Source organism: Podarcis raffonei, chromosome 15, assembly GCF_027172205.1.
Source record: "Podarcis raffonei isolate rPodRaf1 chromosome 15, rPodRaf1.pri, whole genome shotgun sequence".
In the NCBI taxonomy this organism is placed as follows: Eukaryota; Metazoa; Chordata; class Lepidosauria; order Squamata; family Lacertidae; genus Podarcis; species Podarcis raffonei.
The window spans coordinates 21,893,297-21,917,657 of record NC_070616.1 but is presented as its reverse complement, the minus strand read 5'-3'; the positions used below and the strand labels follow the sequence as shown (position 1 = coordinate 21,917,657).

General features: G+C 44.3%; 2 protein-coding genes across 4 annotated transcripts in view; both read left to right on the top strand.

Annotated features, from left to right (window-relative positions):
* The first annotated feature begins 5,142 nt into the window (after positions 1–5,142).
* On the top strand, positions 5,143–22,934 carry CRTAM (cytotoxic and regulatory T cell molecule). 2 transcript variants are annotated; one of them, XM_053367306.1, is made up of 12 exons: positions 5,143–5,872; positions 9,335–9,484; positions 10,256–10,408; positions 11,329–11,472; positions 15,723–15,878; positions 16,898–16,972; positions 19,052–19,150; positions 19,780–19,878; positions 20,054–20,152; positions 20,575–20,718; positions 21,332–21,415; positions 22,467–22,934. In XM_053367306.1, exons 1-12 carry the CDS (start codon positions 5,818–5,820, stop codon positions 22,598–22,600), a joined length of 1,392 nt encoding a protein of 463 aa, XP_053223281.1. In that variant the 5' UTR covers positions 5,143–5,817; the 3' UTR covers positions 22,601–22,934. The 2 variants fall into 2 exon arrangements, with proteins under 2 accessions (XP_053223281.1, XP_053223280.1); XM_053367305.1 differs by having other exon boundaries at positions 5,144–5,872; positions 20,051–20,152; positions 22,467–22,933.
* Positions 22,935–23,837: 903 nt separating this feature from the next.
* Positions 23,838–24,361, top strand: part of JHY (junctional cadherin complex regulator) — a 35,679-nt gene continuing 35,155 nt past the window's right edge. Inside the window, exon 1 of one of the 2 annotated variants that reach the window (XM_053367177.1) lies at positions 23,838–23,919. The gene's annotated coding sequence lies outside the window, so the exon portion shown is untranslated. Of the gene's footprint in view, positions 23,920–23,957; positions 24,111–24,361 lie in introns of those variants that run through there. The other variant, XM_053367178.1, reaches the window with a different exon arrangement.

Below are 24,361 nucleotides of genomic sequence, written 5' to 3'. Positions count from 1 at the left end.
AGGGTTTATGGATTCTCCATTGTGGAATTCATGTTAAAAGCCCAGACGTCAGTAGCCATGTCTTGTTTGAAGGTGTGTGTTTTTTCTGACAATCTGTAGATCAGTATACATTTCAGTAGATCTGTTGAGAGTTCAGCAGACCTGAAAATATCAGAATAGATTCAGAAACCTGTGTGGAGAAACCACCACTGATACAGGGTGACCGCAAAGAGCCAAGTATCCGTTGTGCTCTCTTTTTTAATGTGGGGTGTCTGACGGGGAATTTGTGCAATTGGAGGATCTGTTTTTTTAAAAAAACACCATAGCATAGCTAGTTTACTGCCACCATTGGAGCATTGTAAATATTTCAGATATCTTTGAAATGAGCCCAAGGGATCTTGGTGGGGACAGAACTGTTATGAGGAAGGGCTCATTCTCACATCGCTTTGGTCTCCCAGTTCTTGGTGACTCTCAACAAGGCGGCCTTCTGTTTTGAGCATCGTGTTTAGAGGTCATATGGAAGTTTCATCTCTGGTGTTTAAACATTGATGGCTTTCTCACACAGGTAAAGTGTCTCTTGTGACAAACATGCATGCTCAGCAGTGCCGGCCAAGGCTGGTGGTGCGAACTCTGTTGGCATTCCCCCAATAGGTCTGACAACTTCCATTGTTTACAGGTTATTTCCATGTTTCCTTGTCTTTTGCACGATGACCAGTCCCTTGGACAAGGGCTGTTAAGGGCATGCCTCTCCCCCATTTGCATTTTTTACTTGCAATATGACAATTCCTTTCTGTAACAGGCCCAAATCCAAATACCACGCCATTCCAGATAAGCCACCTTTCGGACTCGTAGAGCCCCAAAAAAGTAGAAATGCATGACCCCCCCCCCAAAAAAAGGAGAGAGGACAAAAGTGGGCACTGACTTGCATAATCTCTGCATCTGTTTATTTATATGTATAGATGCACATTGAGAAATAGAAATTAAGTACATCTCACCATGATGGGGAAGACTGTGACCAGGGGATCTGGGTGCCTCTTCCATCTCCTGTCTGGGTGCTATCAGTAGATGGGCAACTTCAAGGCCCCTCAGCTGCTCTCCCTTCTTAGCATTCTTTATCATTAAAATGGATTTGGACTGGACAGCCCTTCAAACAGAAGACTACACTCCGTAAAGTAGGAACAAAGGGCCACCCTAGCAGACAACCAGTTTTTAAAGTAATGACCAGTATTAGCCGAGAGTTTGTTGTTATCGTTATTGCTCAGGGCACACTCTCACATTACCGTAGCCTATATTTTTGTGAAGTTTGCACTCCCAAACTTGCAGTGTAAGAAAACACTCTTGGCAAATGAGCTCTGTCTTCAAAAGGACCACTGGGGTGCTTTAGTCAAGTCAGCAAATCACATTAATCTGAGTTAGTCATTGGTTTCATCAGATGTACCCTGCCAAGTGTGGAAGAGGGAGCTGTTGTGTACATGTCGTCAAGCCCAGTGGCACCACTTGGCACCCCTGGGAAGCTTCTGGGGACCCAGTGCCCCACAAGGCCCACTACTGACACCTTTAGACCTTTTTTTGCCCAGTTCCAGGCCACCATTTTTACGTCCCACAATGCTCCTGTTGTAGAAGCATTCCAAGGCATTATGGGAAATTAAAATGGTGGCTTCCAGACACCCAGTAGGTTGCCGGAAAGCTTTACAGCCAGTCCTCATTTGCTGCCATTGCCAGGAAACCCCAGCAGGGGGCCTACCAGAGTGCGCCTAAAAGGATCCCCTCAAACCTGGAGCCTTGACAAGCATGTAGCTACACCTCGTAATGTGATTACCACATGCAGTGATCTCTGAGGAGCACCCAAAACATTATGGGAACCAGAAACTCTGTGAAATAGGCCTGCTGTTTACATGAGGTAATATTACCATAAGTTCTCCTGGAAGACAAACCCAAGTGCATAGGAAAAAAACTGAGTAACAAATTCGGATAATGAAAGCTCTGTGTGTCAAATGCTACCTGGATTATTACCCTGAAGTGATGGATGTGTCATTGAGATTTGTTGACCAAGTTATTTCTTTGAGGAACCACTAATGTCATTGAAAACCTTCTTTGATGCAGGTGGCTCAAGGCAATGGTGGAGAACCTGTAGGGCTCTGGTAGTTTTAGACTGCAACTTGCTTCATCCCTGAGCCCCAAGATCTCCATTCCTGTGATAATCTAAAGCAGACTTTCCCAACCTGGTGTCAACTTGGACCACAGTTCTCATTAGCTCTGCCCAACACGGCCAGTGCTCAGGAATAATGGAAGTTATAGTCAGTCATACCTCCCATCCGAAAGGCCACAGGTCCCCCCTACATTTGCTGATCTTTTTTAACCAAGCTGTTTGCTTTCTTTCATTCCCTCAGCTTGCCACCCATGCATACTTGCTTTTTAAAAAAAAAAATAACACCCCCCCGTGTATACTGATTGGGTGATCTGAATGAGTGGCAGACCAATCAGCCAACAGCTTTGCCACACAGCCAGCTTCAAGTCGCATTTGATCTTACATACAGGACAGAATCCGCTCCCATAGGGAGCTTTTTCAAAGAGTGAACAGAAGGCGCTAAACTGAAACTAGAGTTGGCAGAATGCTGTTTGAGTGCAATATGTATATTTCCTTAACTCGCAACGTGTACATTTAACATGTAAAATGCCACAGGACATTCTCAAATGCATAATTTTTTACCAGGGATGTATAGTGAAAAGTCGGGGAGATAAAAGTTACACGACAGCAGGAAAGCAAACTGTGTTGTTTGCAGTTGTTATTAGCTGCTGGTATTTTTGGGAATACATATATATATCTATCTATATATGCATATGTAATTTAAACTATTTTTGGCTATGTACAGACATTCTGAGGATGAATTGGTTTGTGGCTTCTTCAGATCTGCTTTCTGAGGAAGAGTTTTAATGAACTGAATGACAATCATGACCAAAATGTTGGTTACTGGTGTATATTTCATTCTGGGGGCGGGATAGCTTGCCAGGGTGGAACAGTTGTTGTTCTTTGCACTGATAGCTTGCGAGTCGTTAACTCTTAATTATGTACTGTACAAAAGTATGTTTGAACAGCATACAATGGTCAAAAATGCATCAAGATGCTGCCGCGAATGGAACATTTTGTTCCCTGGTTTTGTCGGAATGTTATTGATAACATCAAACGAGACCCATTCCCCGTGGAATGATTGGATCAGTGCACATTTTTGCTCTCTTGGCTATTTAGGTTGCAGTCCTATGCACACTTAACTTAGGAGTAGGCACCTCTGAAAATCATAGGATTTACTTCTGGGGAAAGCATGCAGAAGAGTGTGTATTTTAAAACATCAATTCTGTTCCAGAAAATGGACAAAGAGGGAGGAAGACAATTGTACAGTACAAAAGTATATTTTTGGATGTTACAGATTTTTCTTTTCCTTCTCAGATGTTGGGTTTCTAAAAAAAAAAAAAAAACACCCATACCACTGGCACTTCCAGTATTTTCAGAGTGGAGAAAGATTTTGCATTAGAGGAATTGGTGCTAATAAGGCAACACACTTCCAATTATAGAAGCGCTTTACAATACCAAGGGAAAACCTTTTGCCTCCTCCAGAAGATTTCATTAGGATGCTTTAAAAAAAAAAACAAGAAGAGGGAAAATTGCTGCTTATGTTTTGTGTTACTGCTCATCTTCCATGTTTTTGCCACTAGAAAATCATTGATTTCAATAATAATAAAAAGTATTCCGTCTGAGTTTCTCACAATCACAAAGCTTGAAAGTGTTGAATCATGCTGTTTCTTCTGCAAAAGTGTTGTGTTCTCCCACCAAATTTCTGGTTTGGAGCAGGTGGCAGGAAGATTGCAGAAAAGGGGGTGAGTGTGTTGACAAAAGGTGGAACAGAACCTTCCCTGCAAGGAAAAATAGAAGCACTGGAATAATAATAATAATAATAATAATAATAATAATAATAATAATAATTTATTTCTACCCCGCCCATCTGGCTGAGTTTCCCCAGCCACTCTGGGCGGCTCCCAATCAAATGTTAAAAACAGTACAGCATTAAATATTAAAAACTTCCCCAAACTTCTCTAAATTGGAAACTTTCCAATTTAGAGAAACGTCGGAGGCAGTGTGCCTCGGAATGACATTTGCCTGGGAATCAGAAGTGGGGAGAGTGTTGTTGCATTCAGGCACTTCTTTCGGGCTTCCCATATGGGGTCTGAGGATGCTGGACTAGATTAATCTTTGTCCTGATCTAAGAGGGCTGTTCTTTTATGTTCTTAAAACTAAGGGAGGCTTGATACATTTTTGTGGAAAAGATGGAAGTGCAAAACACAGACACATTCTTCAACCCCTCTCATAATATCCAAACTATGGAGTTGCAATCTTAAGTGCGCATTCTGGAGTGTAAAGCCCCCTTGAGCTCTGTAGGACTTTACTTCTGTGCAAACATGTTCAGGATTTTGCTGTGAGTCAGCCAATAGTGTTGACTGGTAGCAGGATCAAGACAGGCAGCGCATTAGTCATTTATACATCATGACGTTTCCTATCTTACCTTTCCTCCAGGGAGCTCAAAGTGGTGTCCATGGTTCTGTTCCTCCCCATTTTTATCCTCACAACAATCCTGTGAGGTAGACTAGAGTTGGTGACTGGCCAAAGTCACCAAGAGAGTTTCATGGCTGGGTGGAGATTGGAACTCTGTTCTGCCAGGTCCTAGTCTGACACTAACCACTACACCACACTGTCTCTCCAGTGTATTTCATTACATAACTTGGGATGGCCAAATGCATCTATTCCTTTCCGTTTCTCTTGGTTTCCCTTTTTCTCCCGTCTTGTTTGTCACATTTCTGCAGCATTATGCATTGTTTGGGTGTTATTTTCATGAACATGTGCATTTTTATGCATGCTTCCTCTTACTAGATGCATTTTTGCTCACCCTTTTTGGCTGAGGAACTGCACCACAAAATTTGGAGAAGCGTGGGTTTCAAAGGACGGTGCTTTTTTCTCCGATTCACATGTTATTTCAGGAAGTGCAAACGAGAGGGGTTCCTCCTGTGAAAATCCAAACCAAATTTCTCACCATCCCTTTTCTGTGAGATACCCTACCATATGGAGTTCTGATAAAGCAGCTTGGGGGGGGGGAATCCCAATGGGCCAACACAGCTTGGTAAATAGAGTGGTACCTCGGGTTAAGTACTTAATTCGTTCTGGAGGTCTGTTCTTAACCTGAAACTGTTCTTAACCTGAAGCACCACTTTAGCTAATGGGGCCTCCTGCTGCTGCCGCACCACCGGAGCCCAATTTCTGTTCTTGTCCTGAAGCAAAGTTCTTAACCTGAAGCACTATTTCTGGGTTAGCAGAGTCTGTAACCTGAAGCATATGTAACCTGAAGCATATGTAACCCGAAGTACCGCTGTAAACACAAGTATGCACAACCACCTTAATGAACAAGCTGAACTGGAAATTGCGTGAGATAGTTTTGCCTTTTCCATACACGAAGCAGCAAGGAAAGATGAAGTACATGTTGGCCTTCAGAGACGAATCAGCAGAGGTGTCTGATGTCAGCACTGCCCACATAGAAAGTTAATTTTAGAGCAGCCTAACAAGTGGCTACAAGTTTTCTTGACTTCAGCCGCAGAGGAAAGTGTCCCCCGTCTGAAAGATGTGAAGGGAGAGAGGAAAGGGGGCAGATCCTGTCACTGCTGAGGTCATGGCACATGCACTTGGTAGCCTGTTGAAAAGGAGGAGCCAGCTGCAGGCCCCTGACTTCAGAAGCAAAGAGGAAGTTTCTTTGGTAGCAACTTGGGGGCTGCCGTTGAAGCAGGCACCATCTCAACATGTCCCTCGTCTCGGCACTCTTTGAGCTGGCTTTGCTGCTGCAGCTGCTACAAGGTAGGTCACAACAGCTATTTATTATTATTTACTGCATTTGTATCCCACTTTTCTTCTGGGCAGCTCCAAGTGATGTACGTAGTTCTCCCCATCTTATCCTCACAAGAACCCTGTGAGGTAGGCTGAGAGCAAGTGGCTGGCCTACGGTCATCCAGTGAGCTTCATGGCTGAGGGGGGATTCAGCCCTGGTCTCCCAGGTCCTGGTCCAGTGCTCTAACCACTACACCACCAATAGCTCTCTGAGCTCATTTGGGTGACGTTCAAACTTGCCAAGTTCAGGGAGAGCCATCCCTGCACCGGGACACCCAGAAGATTCTGGGAAATGGTCTAGGGTGACACACTTCAACTTTTTCAGATCCATACCCACCTTTACCCAAAGATAATTTGAGCAGCAGAGTCTGGTGCATCAGGGCAAACGGTGCCCTGCCCCACCAATCTCAAATTATTATTTTTATTAATTTTCCAAATGATTACAAATCAAACCAAATTACTTCAATTCAATACAATTTCTTCAAATCAGGTTTCCCGCTCCTGTTGCAAACAATGATCATTTCCTCCCATAACTGCATCATTTCTTATTTAGTGTTCATTTGTCATCCTTCACTTGCCGTTAAAGTGTTCTTCCAGCTGACTGCTTTTTTCATCCTTACAAACAGCGGCTCTGTTACATCTTATAAATACAGAATCCATTTCACGTGTGTAGTCCCACTGCCCCACCAATCTCAGCCTGGCCTCACCTGCCTGTAGTGGCATAGCGTGGGTTGCTGGTACCCAGGGCAGGCAAGCTGCTGATGCCACTGGAGCGCTCCCGCCCTCACTGGACCCAAGCAGGATTGCACTGCACCACCTGCCCACCCGCACAGGGAGGAGCCCAGTCAGCTGACATGGCCCTTGCCAGGCGTATCCCGCTGATGCCTGCAGAGAAGAGCACCAGGCGAGGCCATGCTGGGATAGCCCCACACTTGCCTCCCTCACTGTGTGCCTGGACTGCTCGTTAGAAGCCATCTCTACCTTCCCCATAGTAGCCTTGCTTTATCCTCCTATTAGCTTGTACAGGGAAACACTAGATCCCCAGGCTGAACAGCTTGGCAAGTCACACTCCTTTCAGGAAATGGGGTGGGAAGGCATTGTCTTTCCAGTAAGTCTGGTATGGCTGGATGTGTGAGGACAGGATCCAGGCATCACCAAAAGGCTTCCAATTGGGGAGCCGAACCGACAACTGCCACCTCTTATTCTCCCAAGCCTATGCAGAACCTAGCTCTGTTTGTGGTGGGGAATGGGCTGTGAAGCAGCTCTGGGTGTTTCTGTTGTTGTTGCTGTTTAGTCGTTTAGTCGTGTCTGACTCTTCATGACCCCATGGACCAGAGCTCGCCAGGCACTCCTGTCTTCCACTGCCTCCCACAGTTTGGTCAAACTCATGCTGGTATCTTCGAGAACACTGTCCACCCATCTCATCCTCTGTCGTCCCCTTCTCCTTGTGCCCTCCATCTTTCCCAACATCAGGGTCTTTTCCAGGGAGTCTTCTCTTCTCATGAGGTGGCCAAAGTACTAGAGCCCTCAGCTTCACGATCTGTCCTTCCAGTGAGCACTCGGGGCTGATTTCCTTAAGAATGGATAGGTTTGATCTTCTTGCAGTCCATGGGACTCTCATGAGTCTCCTCCAGCACCATAATTCAAAAGAATCAATTCTTTGGCAATCAGCCTTCTTTATGGTCCAGCTCTCACTTCCATGGGAAAACCATAGCTTTAACTATACGGACCTTTGTTGACAAGGTGATGTCTCTGCTTTTTAAATTGCTGTCTAGGTTTGTCATTGCTCTGGGTGTTTCTACAAAGACAAAAACATGACTACATGGATGTTAACTGGAACTGCCTTGAGCCCAAACAAACCTTGGGGACCCCACTTCTCAAGTTTTTTTTTACCATGCATTGGTATGGTAGTACTGCTGTGATCCACTTTAGATCAAGCTACGACCAAGCTGCAGGTTCCTTCAAACCAGCCAGCTGAAGACTGATGGCACCCTGATGGTCTAGGCCATATACACGGCACTTAGGGTTGCCTGTCGTAACCCTGGATTTTCTAATGCCTCACATGGGAAAGTTTTGGGGGTTTTTGCACCAATGAATCTAAGCTGTGTGCACTCACACATAAGCTTCCTTTCTCTTTTAGTTTCAAGCTTTTGAACGCATATATTTTTGCCCCCACTGGTGCTAGTGGCAGGAAGCAGTGAAGTTATAGAAAGGTCCCATAGAAAACCACAAGCACAGCTTTCTCCGCCTTGATACAGTGAACTTTGCAATGTTTTCCTTTAAAGTCAGAGCTTCAGAAGGTTCTCATGTACCCTAACAATTTAATTATATGAGCGGCAATCCTTATGCATCCAAAATAGGACCTTCCTCGCAAAGCGGGGGAGGTATCAGCAGGCTTGGGGAAAGCACCAAGGTTTGCAGAAGCACAAGCAATCTTTAGAGAAAGAAAAAACATAATAATGGTAAGAAACACCACACACACACACACACACACACACACAACAGTCCAGTGAGGAATTGAGCAAGGTTTGTGGTCTGCTCTGCTCATGGGACACTAGCTAATGGTTTGAGCTGCTAAGTTTCATGCTAAGTTTCTGCTGTGTGGTTTATTTATTTATTGTCTTAAGGGCTTGCATTTTAATTGTATTTTGCATTTTCTTATCTATGAAAATTGCCTGGAGGTGCCACATAAATGCAATGAATGACTGGGGTAGGGAGAGGACAGGAGGAGTATCCTGGAAGGAGCATAGAAGGTTAGAACTCTGAACAGGAACATTCAATGCTGCACCATTTTGTTGCAGTCCTACTTGTTTCCCTGTCAGATATCATATCCCTCAAGGCAGCCTCCTTTAGTAGTCACCACAACCATGTGAGATAAATCAGGCTGAGAATCAGACTTAACCCAGACAGTGCAGAACTGATGTTCGTTGGTTGTGTTGGTCAGGAGACAGCCTGGCTAATTCAGTGCAAATAAAGCATGCTCCTTTTTCTAACCCAACCTAAGTTGTGTACCTTTGTCACAGAGGGCTTGAAATGGTGAATTGCAACATAGGGCTCACCACTTATTTCAGGGTTTTTTTGTTTTACAGCTGCAACTCATTTTTCTGTGGCAAATAAACAGGCTCTCCCCTCACTGCACTGTAATTGTGGTGGTGGTTCTTGAGTGTGTGTTTTTTTGTTATCATTGCACTTAACCTCAGAGTCCCCCCTGAGCACAATCATTTGGCCCAGTTTGGCTATAATGCTGGTGGCACTCACCACCTGAGTTCGCCATTGTGCTGTGTGCACAGATGTGGAAAATAAACACCTGTTCAAAGGTGTGTGACTGAAGTGAAATATCAGCACTTTAAAACAGGAGAGGGCTGTTCTCTCTCACTCCAAAGTGAGCTGTTGGCTCGGAGCGACCCTTCACAAATCCATTTCCTTTTGCAGGATCTGTTCAAGAAGCTCCCATTGAAAACGTAACTGTAGTGGAGGGGGGAAATCTGGATCTACGCTGCGCTGTTGCTGGGGACATCGGATCTGCTGTGGAGTGGAAAAACCCACGTGGGTTTGTGATTTTCTTCAGGAACACCCAGCGAGGTAGGTGCTGGGGGAAGGCAGGGACCCCATAACATTTCCACTGGAAAGAGGAAACAAGTGAGATTTCCCGCGGAACAGCGATATGCGTCACACACACCAACACAACTCAGTTTTGACAGGTTCACTCACAGCCACACTCCTGCAGGAAGTCAATGCAATGAAGGCCCCCTTTGCAGTGGTTAGGATGTGTGAATACAGCAATTCCTTCCAACGGGTTGATTATGCCACCCCTACATTTGCAAAAGGAACGGAAAAAAAGCCCACCACTCTTTCCAACAATCGGTTCGTTCAGGTGGGCTCTAACATGTGCCACAAGTGTGGTGCAGTGGTCAGAGCGCTGAACTAGGACCTGGGAGACCAGGGTTCAGATTCCCACTTGGCCACGAAGCTCACCTTGGGCCAGTCACCGCCTCCTGGCTTAGCCTACCTTACAGGGTTGTTTTGAGGATTAAATGAGGAGAGGGAGAACCATGTCTACCATCCTGAGCACCTTGGAGAAAAAGGTGGGATGTACGGTAAATGCAATCAATCAATCAATCAATCAATCAATCAATAGGTAGGTATTTAAAGATGCCACTTTACAGGAGTGTTTTGCCTATACTTTTGATTCTTGGGGCACAGGGTTTCCTGGATTAAAAGTGGAGGCATGCTTCCCTCTGCCCCCTTATCCCTGCAACACAGCCCATTACTCCCCTTCATAATGAGGCAGAACCTAATGCACTGCTATGCAATCTTTTACTGACTTGCCCCCATTGTTTATCTCTCTTGCAGGCATAAGAGATCCAAGGTATACACTTGTCCATCATTCAGCAGCTGACTTCTCTGTCCGTCTCTCCAACGTCACAGTGCGTGATGAAGGAGTCTATACATGCCTCCACTACATGGTGCCAACCGGAAGGAAGCAGGTGAACGTCAATGTCTTAGGTGAGCCTCCAGGCTTTCAGTGGATGACGCAGTGATGGGAAGGGTGATGTCAGAGTGGAACCGCCAACAGCTGCTGAGCAGGAGCCACGAACTCCTTGTCTATCTCGGGATCAAAGACAGGAGCTGAAAACCAGAGGCTGCATTTGCACTTCCAAAGATGCCAGAGTTGCTGGCTGATCCTGGTTCATTTTGCATGAGCAGCATTTCATTTATTTGACAAAAATTGTATGCCACTTGTTCATAGTGAAACCAGTTTACAAGGAATATTGATATTATCCATTAAAAAGCAACTGAAAACATCAAAAGCTAATTGAAATTAACAGTAAGAGATAAAGAAAGGTTAAAACAGCCAAATTAAAAGTAATAGCAAAAAGTTTAAAATGTATTTGTTTCTTTGTTTAAATGTTTATACAGCTCACATTCATAAGAAATGCAACAAGGCAGTGTGGCTGCACACGCAAGTTGCAGTGGTATGAAAAGCATCTAGAAAACATCAGTATAAAAACCCATAAATTTGGCTTGGTTGAAAGAAAATTCACACTTCAAAGGCCTGTCTAAATAACACAGTTTTCAGAAAACCTCTAAGCAGTGCTATTTTTCTAGAAAAAGAGGTGTCAGAACTCAACATGAACGCCTCCCTAGTTCTCTTACGATGGCAATTAAGAAACTAACCAGGAAGCTGAAATTAAGCTTGGCTTTCTGTTGCTTGGGGTTATGGTTTGTTGCACCCTCATAATCAGGATTGCCAGCCAGCCAGAAACCATGGCTTGTTGTTGACTTGTGATCCTTGGCTTGTTCACTAGGAAAACATCTCTTATCTGCAGATGTTGAAAAATTTGAAGCAAACCCTTCATTCTTTGCCATAATGAAGTTGTGATGGGGAGACTGTCACCTTCAAATCTGATTCTGTCTTCTTACAGCTGCTCCTTCCAGACCTCTGCTGGAAGCAACAAGGGTCAGAGTTCACGATCAAGAAGAAAAGATGGTGTTAAGGTGCTCCACCTGGGGTGCTAAACCCTCTCCTCAAATTACGTGGTTGCTGGACAATGGGATGGAACTCTTTGGTATGAACTTGCTTTCCACTTGCTTTCTTTGTGGAGTATATTTTGTCTTTTAAAAGCCGTTCTAGAACCAGATGGTTCCATTGGTCAGGAATGATGGGTTGGCCCTTGTCTCACTGAAGCAAATTTGCATGCACAATAACCAAATTTTATTCCATAAAATCACCTTTTAGTAACTGCATTCGGATACACTAATCATAGAATTGTAGATTAGGATGGGACCACGAGGGTCATCTAATCTAACCCCCTGCAATGCAGGAATCTTTTCCCCCTTTCTGGTTTCCCTTTCTCTTCCAAATACATTTTTAAAGACTTTCCTCCCAGGTCTTCATAATTTTTTTAGAAGCAAATGCTGGTAGAGTTTGTGTTGAAATTAACAATCCAGATCAAGGATAAGGATCCTCTGGATTTGGGGCCAAATGTGGTTGTGTAGGCATCTGTGTCTGGGCCTCAGCACTCCCTCAGGCCATGCACTGTCCCTGGGCACACTTCACACCACCCCTCTCTTGAGTGAATCATAGAATCATGGAATTGTAGAGTTGGAAAGGACCTCATGGATCACCTAGCCCACCCACCCCCTGCAATGCAGAAATCTCAGCTAAAGCATCCATGACAGATGGCCATCCAACCTCTGCTTAAAAACCTCCAAGGAAGGAGAGTCCACAACCTTCTGAGGGAGAACATTCCAATGTCAAACAGTTCTTCCTGTTTTTTTTCTGATGCTTTTGCCTGGATGGAATATGTCCTCGAACTCTGGATAATGCCACCTTTTGCACAGCCGGAATGTAGCCTACTGTGTACCAAGTGGTTCCCCCACTTTTGGCACTGCCCCTACACACTACTGCGATGCTGCCCCTGAAGGGATACCCACAAGGGAGTGTGACCCTTGGGCTAAAAAAGCGGGGACCCTAAAAAATCACAGGCGGTGAAGCCTGTGAACGTGGAGACTCGGCGGGCACCATTTGCGGCCCCCCCCAAGCTGCGAAGGAGCCTTTTTAAAGGCTCCGGAACAGGACGGGGCGAGCGGCGCGGGGCTGAGAGTCGACTACCCATTCCGCGGAGTGAAGCCGCACGGCCATTGTCGGAGAGCGCTGATTTCTTTCTGGACAATTGGACTCTAAAGCAACTACCCGTGAGTAGGTTTAATCGACTTAATTGGAGAAAAATTTGAATAATTTTGGCACCGAAACGGGAAAGGCATAAACAGGAAGTCTGCCTTTCCTGCTTGTAAACAGATCAAAGCAAAGAGACTGTAAAGCTGTAACTTTGAAAGACGTTATCTAAAGGCTTAAAATCCAACATCAAAAAAGTGGTTCCCCTCCTGTTAGCAGGAGAGGAGGGGAGAAGTTTGAGCATTATTTACCTGCAAGAAAAGGGGGAAGTAAAGATATATCCGCTGCCTCAAAAACCTGGGAACGGACTGCCTTTGACAGGGAAAGCCGATCAGTGGGAAGACTGTCAGCACGTTAAAGGTAAAGACTCCTGAAATAACTCTGCGAAAGATACAGTGTTTCTAGACTGCTCTTGACTATAAAGTAACTTTTAAGGACATTGAAACTGTGGCTTTTAAGGGATATGGGGGACTTATAAGGACCATATTCGTTTTTAAAAGTTGCAAAGTGAAGTTGGAAGTGTGTCCCCCTAGAGGAGACTTTGTTGCAACAATTAAGCCACTAAGCAACTAAGCCATTGGAAAATTCCTCTTCAAAACAAATCTACCAGGCGTGAGACTGACCTTGGTTTTTTATGAGAGTGTTATGGCAAATGATAAAGGGAAGATAGAGCTGGTACAGGAAAAAACTACCAGGTCTGGCAGACAATACAAGACTGACATTATACATCAGCGAAGGGCTTCAACATCTGGAGCAGCAGGCACAGTAGGAGCTGCTGCTTTGCAAGCAAAACCAAAAGTTATGTCATCTGAAGATGTATTGGCTCAGGCACTCGGCAAAATTAATGAATCCTTGGAAAATTTAACTAAACAGGTAGCAGAGACAAACAAACAAGTAGCAGAAACAAACAAACAAGTAGCTGAGGCCTCAGCAAAAATTGATTTGAACACTACAAGCATTAATGAACTGGGAAAGAAGGTGAATTCTAATACACAGTCCATCGAAAAACTATTAGAGGAATCGGCCACGACTCGAAAGATAGCAGAGGAAGCAAAGGAAATTGCAATTGCCACTCAGGAGAAGATACCACCGGTATATAAGAAACTAGAGGACCACGATCTGACATTGTCTATGATTGAACTACAAGGAAAGGACAGAAATTTAAGAATCAGAGCAGTACCTGAAAGTGAGAAGGACAACCTGGCAGACTTCTTTACAAAGGAATTTACAGATTTTTGGCAACAGGACCTGGGGAAGGAAGAATTCAAGATAGTGAGTGCATTTAGACTTGGTAAAAGACAAAGAAAGAACAAGGTAAGAGACTGTTTGATTACCTTAAGAAGAAAAGAAGAAAGAGACAAAATTTTGAATTTGCACTACCAAAGAACTTTGGAAATTGAAGAGTCATTTGTGGAGATCTTTAAGGATATACCCAAACATATTTTGGATGTAAGGACCTATTACAGAGATCTTGTCGTTCTATTGAAAAGAAACAGAATACTCTTCAGGTGGGAATTCCCCCAAGGCCTATCTTTTAAATACAAAGGAAGGAAAATAAGAATAAGGACAGTGAATGACAAAGACAAGTTTTTGAAAGATCACGAAGAGGATTTACAGAAAGAAGTGGAATCTGGAGAGGAGCCAATTGCATCAGGAAAAGGAATTTTAGATATAGCAAACTTATCATTTGGACTCCTTGGCCCAGGGAAAGACACACCACCGACAGAAGAAGAACAACTGCTCGGTGCTGTTGGAGGGAAAACTAAGTAACTTCACCATGGCTCTGCAACTTCTAAGTTGGAACTGTAATGGACTTAACTCCCCTCGGAAGAGAAAATGTGTTTTCCATATATTAAGAAAAGAACAATTGGACTTGATTTGCTTACAGGAAACACATGTAATGAGGCTACACAGGAAAATACTTATTAACAAGAGATTGGGACAAGAGTTTATTTCGTCTGACAAAGTTAAAAAGAGAGGAGTGGTGATATATGCAAAGGAGAAACTTTTACCGAAATTAATTTTTAAAGATGAACAAGGAAGATATCTGGCAATTGAAATTCAGTTTCAAGGAGAGAAATTTTTGATTGTAGGGGTGTATGCACCAAATGAGGGGAAATCTGAATACTCATCGCAAAGTATTGGAAGACACAAGATCTACCCACTCTGGAAGAATGGCAGATGAAGGTGATAGACTATATGGGACTGGCAGAAATGCCTGCGGAATCCGAGACCAGGGAAGAGAGACGGCGGAAGAAGATTGGAAGAAATTTAAGGACTATCTTGGGAAATACTACAAAATTAGTGAAAGTTAGAATGATATTGGTTAGAAATTAAGTGGTTTTTCAGCTGTAATGATTAAGATAATGGGTGGGGGGAGAAAGAAAGGTTGAAAATTAAGTGAAAATCAATGGTGAGGATTTACTGAATTAATAATTTGAATTGGAATACAAAAAGGGGAGGTATGAGGAGGTCTGGGAAGTAAGTTAAAAGAAAATAAGTGAATGGAATTTTATGTGTTTTTAAATTGTGTTTAGTCTTGTATTTTTGTATTTTTGTTATTTTTTTCTTTTGTTTGTGTGTTTTTTATTATTGCTTTTGTATAACCTTTGAAATGTTAATAAATATATTATAATAATAAAAAATGTTCCCCATCCCTGTTCTAGATACTATGCCTGAGACAGGTTTAGAATTTCAAATGTCCCATTCATTCTGAATAGATCAATATGGTAAGGCACTATAAGGGATTTTGTGGTGGTCCAATGAGGACCAGAGACTCTCAGAGTGACTGGCTTGCCTGCCTACCTGTTACAGAGAAAATGGCCAATTTGAAAGGGCTTTCTGGCAGTGATTGATTTCGTTATGGTAATTCTCTGAAAGGGCAACGCGGGAAGAACCCAGTAAAGGAGGGATCAAATAATAAAGGGGTCCAAATAAAGCAAGCTTGGAGACAGGAGCGTTCTGAGAGAAGGAGGGGGAGAAAAGGCAACAGGAAGGAGTTGGAGGGAGAAAGGAAAACAGAGAATTGGCAGGTCTCTAGCTGTCAACTAAAGTTCCAAAAGTTTTAATTGCTTGCCGTTCCTTTTCTTAAAACCATCCATAGGAATTATTTCCTTCCTTGTATTCCCAAATGCATTTTAGGTGATACTAAACACCAGCCGGAAGAGAAGAAATGGAATTCAACTAGCACCCTCACAGTCCACACCTACACCCAGAAGTCTGGCGTTACTTGTGTTATTCGTCACAGAGCTCTCCGAGGAGGAAATTTAACAGCAAGTTTACACCTTGGGCACAATGGTAAGTGCCAAATGTGCACAGTGTTGCTGAGGTGGCTCTGTGCCATCAGCGTTCAAGACAGAGCAATACCGAGAGGAGAAAAGGCACAAATTCTGTCTTCTTCACATCAAAATACATTCAGTGGCAAATCAATAGCACAGATTGTGGCAGTCTGCTTTAAAAAGGAGGGGCTGCCGCATTATGGCAGCAAGTTAGCTCAGTTGGGTAGAGCAGGGTGCTGATAATGCCCAACTTGCAGGTTTGATCCCCGTACGAGACAGCTGCATTTCCTGCTATTGGACTAGATGGTGCTCAGGATCCCTTCCAACTCTACAACTCTATTAATCAAGATTAGTAAAACCAGGGCAGAATTCAAAATTGCTCGTTGAGGCTTCTACAGTTTTGCCAGGCCCCATGCTAACCTCGTTGCTTACTAAGAACAGAAGAGCATGAGAGCATAATAATAGCTCAGCTGAATCTCAAACCAAAGGCCCAACTTTTCCAGCATTCTGTTTCTTTCTGTAGCCAACCAGAAACCTCCAGGATACCTCGAGGAAGTCGTGAAGAAAATAGCCCTTCTTCCATTTTTGCTCCCTAGCCTAGGTGCATGGAGGTAGACTGCCAGTGAAACTGGAGTCTCCATTTAGCTGTTGTGCAGAATAGCTAGTGAAGGTTCTGCTCTTCCTAAACTCTGCTAACCATCTTTTAAAGCCACTGAAAGTAATTGCCCTTGCCATTTCTTGTGGAAGTGAGTTCTATAAATGACCCTGAGTTCGAATATTATGTGAGAGCAGAAGAGGGGTGGCCTTGTTCTGTGTCCTTCGCCATTGGAGGTACAGTTGATGCTCCAATGCCTTGCATCAGGGATGCGAAAACTGTATCCCTCCAGACTTTGTTGGACTGCGGCTCCCATCATGGCTTCTAATCCTCAACCATGCTGGCGGAGGCTGGTGGCAGTTGGGAATCCGACAATATATGCACCACAACCATACACAGAGGAAATGAGGAAAATTCTGAACAAATATGTTTCTGTTTTCCAGAGCCTACCACAGACTTCACCCCAACAATACTTGCAGTTAGTACGATAACTCCAGAAAAGCTTCCCCGTTATAAAGGTAAAATATTCCACCACCATTTTGCAGTGTGTGATGTACTCACTACATTCTCCTCATCCAATGCTATCTGACACTTCCTGCCTTCCCACCCAAATCCAATACAGTGGTACCTAGGTTTTCAAACATCTTGGAAGCTGAATGTTTCGGTTTTCGAACGCTGAAAACCCAGAAGTAAATGCTTCCATTTTTGAATGAGCCTCGGAAGTTGAACGGCTTCCACTGCATGTTTTTCAATTTTCTCAATTGAACTTGCAGCCGGCCCTTTGCGCCTTGGTTTTCAAACATTTCGGAAGTTGAACGGTCTTCCGAAACAGATTACATTCGAGAACTGAAGTACCACTGTACATGGACAATCCAATCTGTTCAGTCTGCAATGAGCTGTTTTATTTCGAAAGCTTGGTTTTTTAAACTTTGCTTTTTATACTTCTGCAAATATCAGGGTTCTCCAGAGCATGCTGATACAGCCAACTCCTCCATTTTAGTCCTAATCCCATAGGCGCTCCCATAGGTGCTCACTACTTGTGTTCATTATTAGAGGGAACTGGTGGCTTTCAAAGGGCATCGGGCAACTTGAAGGGGAGAGGTCTGTCAACGGCTGCATTAGCCAATGGGAAACAAAAGGAGGAGGGGGAGGCCATTGCTTCTTCAAGCTTTGCCTGTGGTCCTTGTGGAGGATCCAGTGCATCACTGTGCAAAAGAGGATGCTGGCTTAGGTGGAACTTCTGATCTGATCTGTCAGAGCTTTTCTGACATTCATCCTGCACAGTGGAGGCTGGTCCATTAGGGTGCCTCATAAACTTCACTCTGCCCCCAACTACCTGACTTCTTACTTGCAACCAGTCAATCAAACAATCATCCCCTGGGTAAGCTTTCCCAGAAGATGTTTAGCACATAGCTTCCCCACTATGGAGGAGGCTTATTGGTCCGTAGTTGGATGGTAATGTGTGCTCTCCCTTTTTGTATATGGAAACGATGACTGCGCCTGTCCATGCCTCTGGCATAAAAAGTCCAGTCCTATCTACCCTTGTGAATAGGTTGGCCAGCAAGGGAGCCCACCAGTCAGGGTCTAGTTTCAGAACATTGGGATCTATGCCATCTGGGCCAGTGGCTTTCCCTTGCTGGCCTATTAACATTTTTATTTCATCTGATGAAACTGAGGGCCACTTGGGGCATCGAATGATAACAAGCTGTCCCACTGGAATGATCCTCATGCAAGACACTTGAAAAGTAGTGGTACCAACCATTAGGCAAAACAGGTGGAGAGGATAAGTCATTAGCGTTAAATGCCCCAGAAACTAAGGGCCAGAATCTCCTTTCATTGTTTGAGGTCATGGCATACTTAGTGGAGTTGTTCCCATTGTTTGTTGGTACAGGGTATGTTCAGATCTCCGTCTTTTTAAAAAATAAGGTGCTGCAGTAAGTTTTGGGACCTGAAATATTCTGGGGGTAGGGCGGTGGCTTCTTCCTTACGGTGTGGGTGGAAGATATTCCGGATGTGTGCTTTGAGATCTCTGCATCCCTTATGAAACAAGGTTGCAGCAAAGGGCTCCCTGGGTTGTTTTCGCACTGTGAATTGTTGTTTTGAAAACTCATTCAGAGATGTTATTAGGATTTCCAATGATTCAACCAGTCTAGAGGGTGGCACTGGACGTCCACTTCCTCCTTAGGATTCACCCACTCTTCTGCTTGGCCCAAGTCTAGAAAGCACAGGTTTTCCCCTTGCCTCCCTCCTTTCATAGGAAAAGCCCACACCTTAGTGCTAAATCAGAGAAAACCTGAATTGCTGTTTGCTCCGACTGAGCACTAAAGAGCGCTTTTCCCTGGGGGGAAGCAGTGGGACAAGAGGCAGTATGGAGAAGCCCTTAGTCTTACTACTGACTATATAAAACTCAGTAAGAAGGAGGTTTGGGACAAAGCTAGAATGGGTTTGCTGTGACTGTCATTAGCTCTGGCTCCCCCTACTGTCAGCCTCACAGCCTTCTGCCCAACGAGTCCCAATGGGCACCAGCCCCCTGTGGTCCTGGGGTAAGAAAAGGGGGAAGAAGACTTTTTAAAAATTATTTTTTATTATTTCAACAGGGCCAGGTGAAGCATTAAATATTACAGAAGGAAGCCCTGGGACACAAGCACCACACACAAGTGCTGCAGCAGCAACTCTGAATTCTATTGCTACCAATGGTATGATGAAGCAGTTTAACCATTATTTCCTGACGTTAAAAAATGAAGTTGATTTCCGATGATAACCCAACCACATGCAGTTTACTTCATCTCCTGGAATATCAGCATTGCAGCATTTTACATTCGGGTCACCAAAAGAAATGACTCTTTTGCTTGATGCAGAACATTGGGTAGTTCGTTGCTTTTAGATGTGGTGATAGTTACCAGTCTAGACGTCTTGAAAAGTGGATTAGGCAAATTCATGGAGGCTGAAGCTATTGGTGCCTATTTGTTCAGATAGTTAAATAGAACCTCCCAGTTCAGAGGCAGTATACCAGCACAAAGCAACAGCAGGAGAAGCCTTTATGACCTGCTTGTGGCCATGAGGCTCTTAATCTCAGGGTTGTGGGTTGAGCCCCATGTTAGGCAAAAGTTTCCTGCATTGCAGGGGGCTGGCCTAGATGACTCTTGTGGTCCCTTCCAACTCTACAATTCTATTATTTCCAGAGGCATCCAGTGGCCATCATGGTAACAGGATGCTGACCTAGCGGGAGCACTGGTCTGAGGCTGAGCTAGTAGGATTCTTTAAGAGTTCTTAAATTTTTGCTTGGGAATTAAAGGAACAACACTTCTCTTTTCATTTTCTCCAGGTTCAGAAAAAATATTAAATGCGACAGAAGAAAACCTTAGTATACCAACTCTGTCTCCAACTGGGGGAGCAGCAACCCTGAATTCTTATGCCACTAAAGGTATGCTGAAATAATATTAAAATAATCGTTTCCAAATGGAAAAATGGAATTAACTTCTGCTGCTAATCCTTAAATATACAGGTTATTTCAAGCTATTCACTGTAATGTCAGCATTGCTATATTCACTCCTCTCAGGATGTGAAAGGAATAAACCTTCTTTTTTTCAATTCAGCAGGATCAGATAAAATATCCAATGTGACAGAAGGAAATTCTAGTACACAAACACCGTATCCAGGTTCTGACCCAGCAACTCTGACTTCTCAGAGAACAATTGGTAAGTTAGTGAAAAGTTAACATCCTGATGTACAGGTAGCCAGTGTGGTGCCCTGCATATGTTTTGGACTCCGGTTCCCATCACCCAATCCAGCATGGCCAATGGTCAGGAATTATGGGAGTTGTAGTCCAACTTCTGGAATGAATGCTCAATAAAAACATCTAAACTTTTTGGAAACACTCAATAGACGGGTCATCTGGAAGTCACCAAAAACTCATTCTACCTGCTGAAGAGAAACTTTGCAACCAACCCAGTGCACTGTTGTTAATTTGTTTGCTGGTGGGGATCCATCAGATATTGCCCCTAAAGGAACCATGGCTGTTACAGAAATAGGATGTTTCCACAACACTCAGAGGACAATGTACCAAAGGCATGAAAGCTCACATTTTTTCTTTTGTTTTCTTTTGTTTGTTTGTTAACAGGAACAAATCTTACACATGAAGGAATTGTGAAACGAGCAAGCCTTTTGCTTCCCATCCTTGTGACGGTGTTACTTTCTGCTCTCTTCATCATTGTCCTGCTTTTTGTGGTGAAACTGTGGAAGGCACACAGAGAATGGAAAAAAGGTTAGAGAGGACAAACAAATGAACAGAGTGTGCATTTTGGATGCTTTGACAACCCCTCCCCTCCCAAAAGCAGTGCAGGGGGTAGGACTGTCATTATGCACACTTAAGGTAAAGGTAAAGGGACCCCTGACCATTAGGTCCAGTTGTGGACGACTCTGGGGTTGCAGCGCTCATCTCGCTTTACTGGCCGAGGGAGCCGGCGTACAGCGTGGCCAGCATGACTAAGCCGCTTCTGGCGAAACCAGAGCAGTGCACGGAAACACCATTTACCTTCCCGCCGCAGTGGTACCTATTTATCTACTTGCACTTCGTGCTTTTGAACTGCTAAGTTGGCAGGAGCAGGGACTGAGCAATGGGAGCTCACCCAGTTGCAGGAATTTGAACTGCCAACCTTCTGATCAGGAAGTCCTAGGCTCTGTGGTTTAACCCACAGTGCCACCCGCGTCCCTTTATGCACACTTACTTGGGAGTAAATCCCAATGAATTCAGTGGGGCTTCAGATTGCAATTGACCCCTGCCTCTTTGTGAAGAAATGTCTCTCTCTCTCTCTCACACACACACACCACACACTGCTGCTGCTCATTATTTTCCTTTCCAAATGTCACCTATGTAGAAACTGAAGTTTCGGATCAGACGCTTGAAAGTAACAAATCTCGGCCAAATGAAGAGAACCATGGGCAGGAGAAGAATAGAAATGGTAAGCATGGAAATTTTTGTGTTTGTGTGAATGGGGGCAGAGGGAATGATTTGAATTAAGAAATGCAACCAAGGTAATAGCTGATGGATCAACTAGGGATTAAAGTCTAATCGTATTTTTGTTCTCAGTTTATACAAGTGTTCCAAAGCAATGGATCCATGAAAACAAAGTTGTACCACAAACCCCACAATTCAAGGCCTATGTCCAGAAAGGACACAAAGAAAGTGTGTACAAAAAGGGGTTACAATTTAAAAAGGGAGATGGAATAAATGATACGATGAAATAAATTCCAATACAGTCATACCTTGGATCCTGAACGCCTTGGCTCCCAAACAAATTGGCTCCCAAACGATCAAAACCCGGAAGTGAATGTTCCGGTTTTTGAACGATTTTCAGAAGCTGAACATCCGGCGCTGCTTCTGTGGCTTCCGATTGGCTGCAGGAGTTTTGGAAGTCAAACGGACTTCCAGAAAGGATTCTGTTCGACTTCCAAGGTATGACTGTGTTTTTAAAACAGCATCAGTACAGCCATCAGTAAAATCAACAAAAGTTTAAAAGAATAAAAAAAGGGGAGGGTTCATCTGAAGGCAGCAAGAGAGAGGGGACGAAATGGCATTCTCAAGGGAGGGAATCTTCCTGATGTGAAAAGGTCCTTGGCACCTGACAACCCATGTGGCAAGGTCAGTGTAGTGGTCACAGTGTTGGACTGGGACCTGGGAGACCAGGGTTTGAATCTCCAACAGAGCCAATAAACTGACTGGGTGACCTTGGGCCAGTCTAATCTACCTTACAGGGCTGTTGTTGCAAGGATTAAATGAGAATGGAGAGAGCCTTATCCACCACCTTCAGCTGCTCGGAGAAAAAGTTGGGACGTAACTGCAAGAAATAATAATAAATACAATTTTAGGTCCCAGATTGCTTCGAAATATATGAATAGGTTCTGATTTCAGTAATGGCTGACAGAGATAACATCATGTCATATTACATGCCAAAATAAGCACTCTGTATGATGGGCAAGAGCAATACATATTTGTTTTATTTTTTTATCCAGTTATCCCTTGGAAGATCAGTAAGAAATATGTAATTGGAGGATCGTGCACAAGGACAATGAAGAATTCAGAGGGGAGTCAAGATTCATCAGTCTTTGAAAAACATTTGCCTTCCGTTAAGGAAACTGACCTGTGAGCATCACTCCCTACTGACAGTATTGGACTGTGTACAATGGCGCAGGACGGCATTCACTTTATTTAGCCTGTGGCTAAATATTCACCTTTCTGTGAAAAACACTTCAAAATCAACATTTTCAACAGGATTTCAAACCAGCAGAAACAACTGATTCATAAACGCGGGGTTCAAGCTGGGCTAATTGTGTTGTAAATAAAAAGACAACCATACCGCAAAAGCTGTTGAGAATCTGAAACTTGTATATGTTATGATGAAGGCAGCATCTCAATAAATACAATACTTAGCACTTTGGAGCATACAAAGCAGTTCACACATTTCCCCAGTAAACCCTCCCAACAATGCAGTACAGGTCAGAATAATTATCCCCACATTGCAGATGGGAAGACCTGAAGTGACTTATCTGGTGTCTGGCTGTGGTTTGAGTTTGTTGGAAGCCCTGGGTGACCTTGGGCCAGTCACTCCCCCTCTGAGCTCAATGGGTTGTGGTGGGAACACAGCCCACTACAAAAACTGTTCATTGCCTCTGGGGCCAGCACTATTGTTAGGCAGAATGAGGTGGGTGACAAAGGTAGCTGACATTGGGTGTCATGAAGGGGCAAAAATTGCTAAGCTATTTAATGTATTGCTATTTTCTTTTTAACCCCAGCGAGAGGCACTTGCAGGGTTTTCTGTTCTCAGGTGCTAAATCTGGGTGGGAGCACGCCTTGACTTGGAAAAGGGGCACCGTTTGCTGTTCTGCCTCAGGCAGCAAAATATCTTGGACTAGCCCAGTCTGCCGTGCACCACGCGGGTTTTAAACGAGGCTTTTCCCTATTGTGAGAGAGGAAAGGGAACCGCTCCTGCCATTTCCATTTCTGTCAAGACAGATATCTGTATCCGCTGCCAACTATAAGGGTTTGTGCACAAAACGCATACATATATAAACACAAGCAGACGAAAATTAAAAGCTATCCAATTTAAAACATAGAATGCATCATCGTGGCTGCTTATTTCAATTTTCAGTTGCCAGATGTTTAAAATTCTCCGCTGCCACCAGCTCATCTTGATCCGCAGAGACAAAAGCCGCCCAATAGTCAGCTGAGCATCCTCAGCGTCCTCCGCAATCTTGGGCGGAAGGTACCATTCCGCCCCGACCACGTTGGTCTCTCACCCCCCCCCCCCGTTACGGAGGATTGGTAGCTTCCCAGAAAGAGCAGAGAGGGCGGGGCGGCGAAGGTCTGTGTATCTGTGTACCGTTGCTATGGAGACGTGGCGCTAGTGGCGCAGCGGGAGCTGCGGAGAGTAGCTCTGTGAATAGCCTGCGGCGTCGCGGCTGAAAGGTAGTTGGGGAGCAGAAAGGGGAAAGGGTTCGGGTGGGGTGGGGGGAAGCAGGCAGGTATCACTTGAGAGGAGACAGGAAGGAAAGGGGGTGGGCATTTTTCATCATGATGCCAGTGGGGAACAAGAGCTGCACCTCTTCCGAAGTCCTGCTCCCTTTGGCCAGCTGCTGGAGGTGCAGAGAGTCCAACAGGTGCAGCAGCTTCTCCTGGATGCAGCGGCGGAAAACGCTTCCCCGGTTGAATTTCTGCCAGTCATGCAGCTATAAAATGAACCTAGAGGTGGGAGGAGGGCGATGAGCAGCTCAGAGGACACCCACCCCTCCAAGTTTGGAGGGACCAGCTTGACTCAAAGGGTTTGTCACAGATCCGCAGGGAGAAAAATGTGTGTATAAAAGTTTGTCTGTGCTTATGGTTTTGCAGTGGTGGCTTGTATTGGGCTATT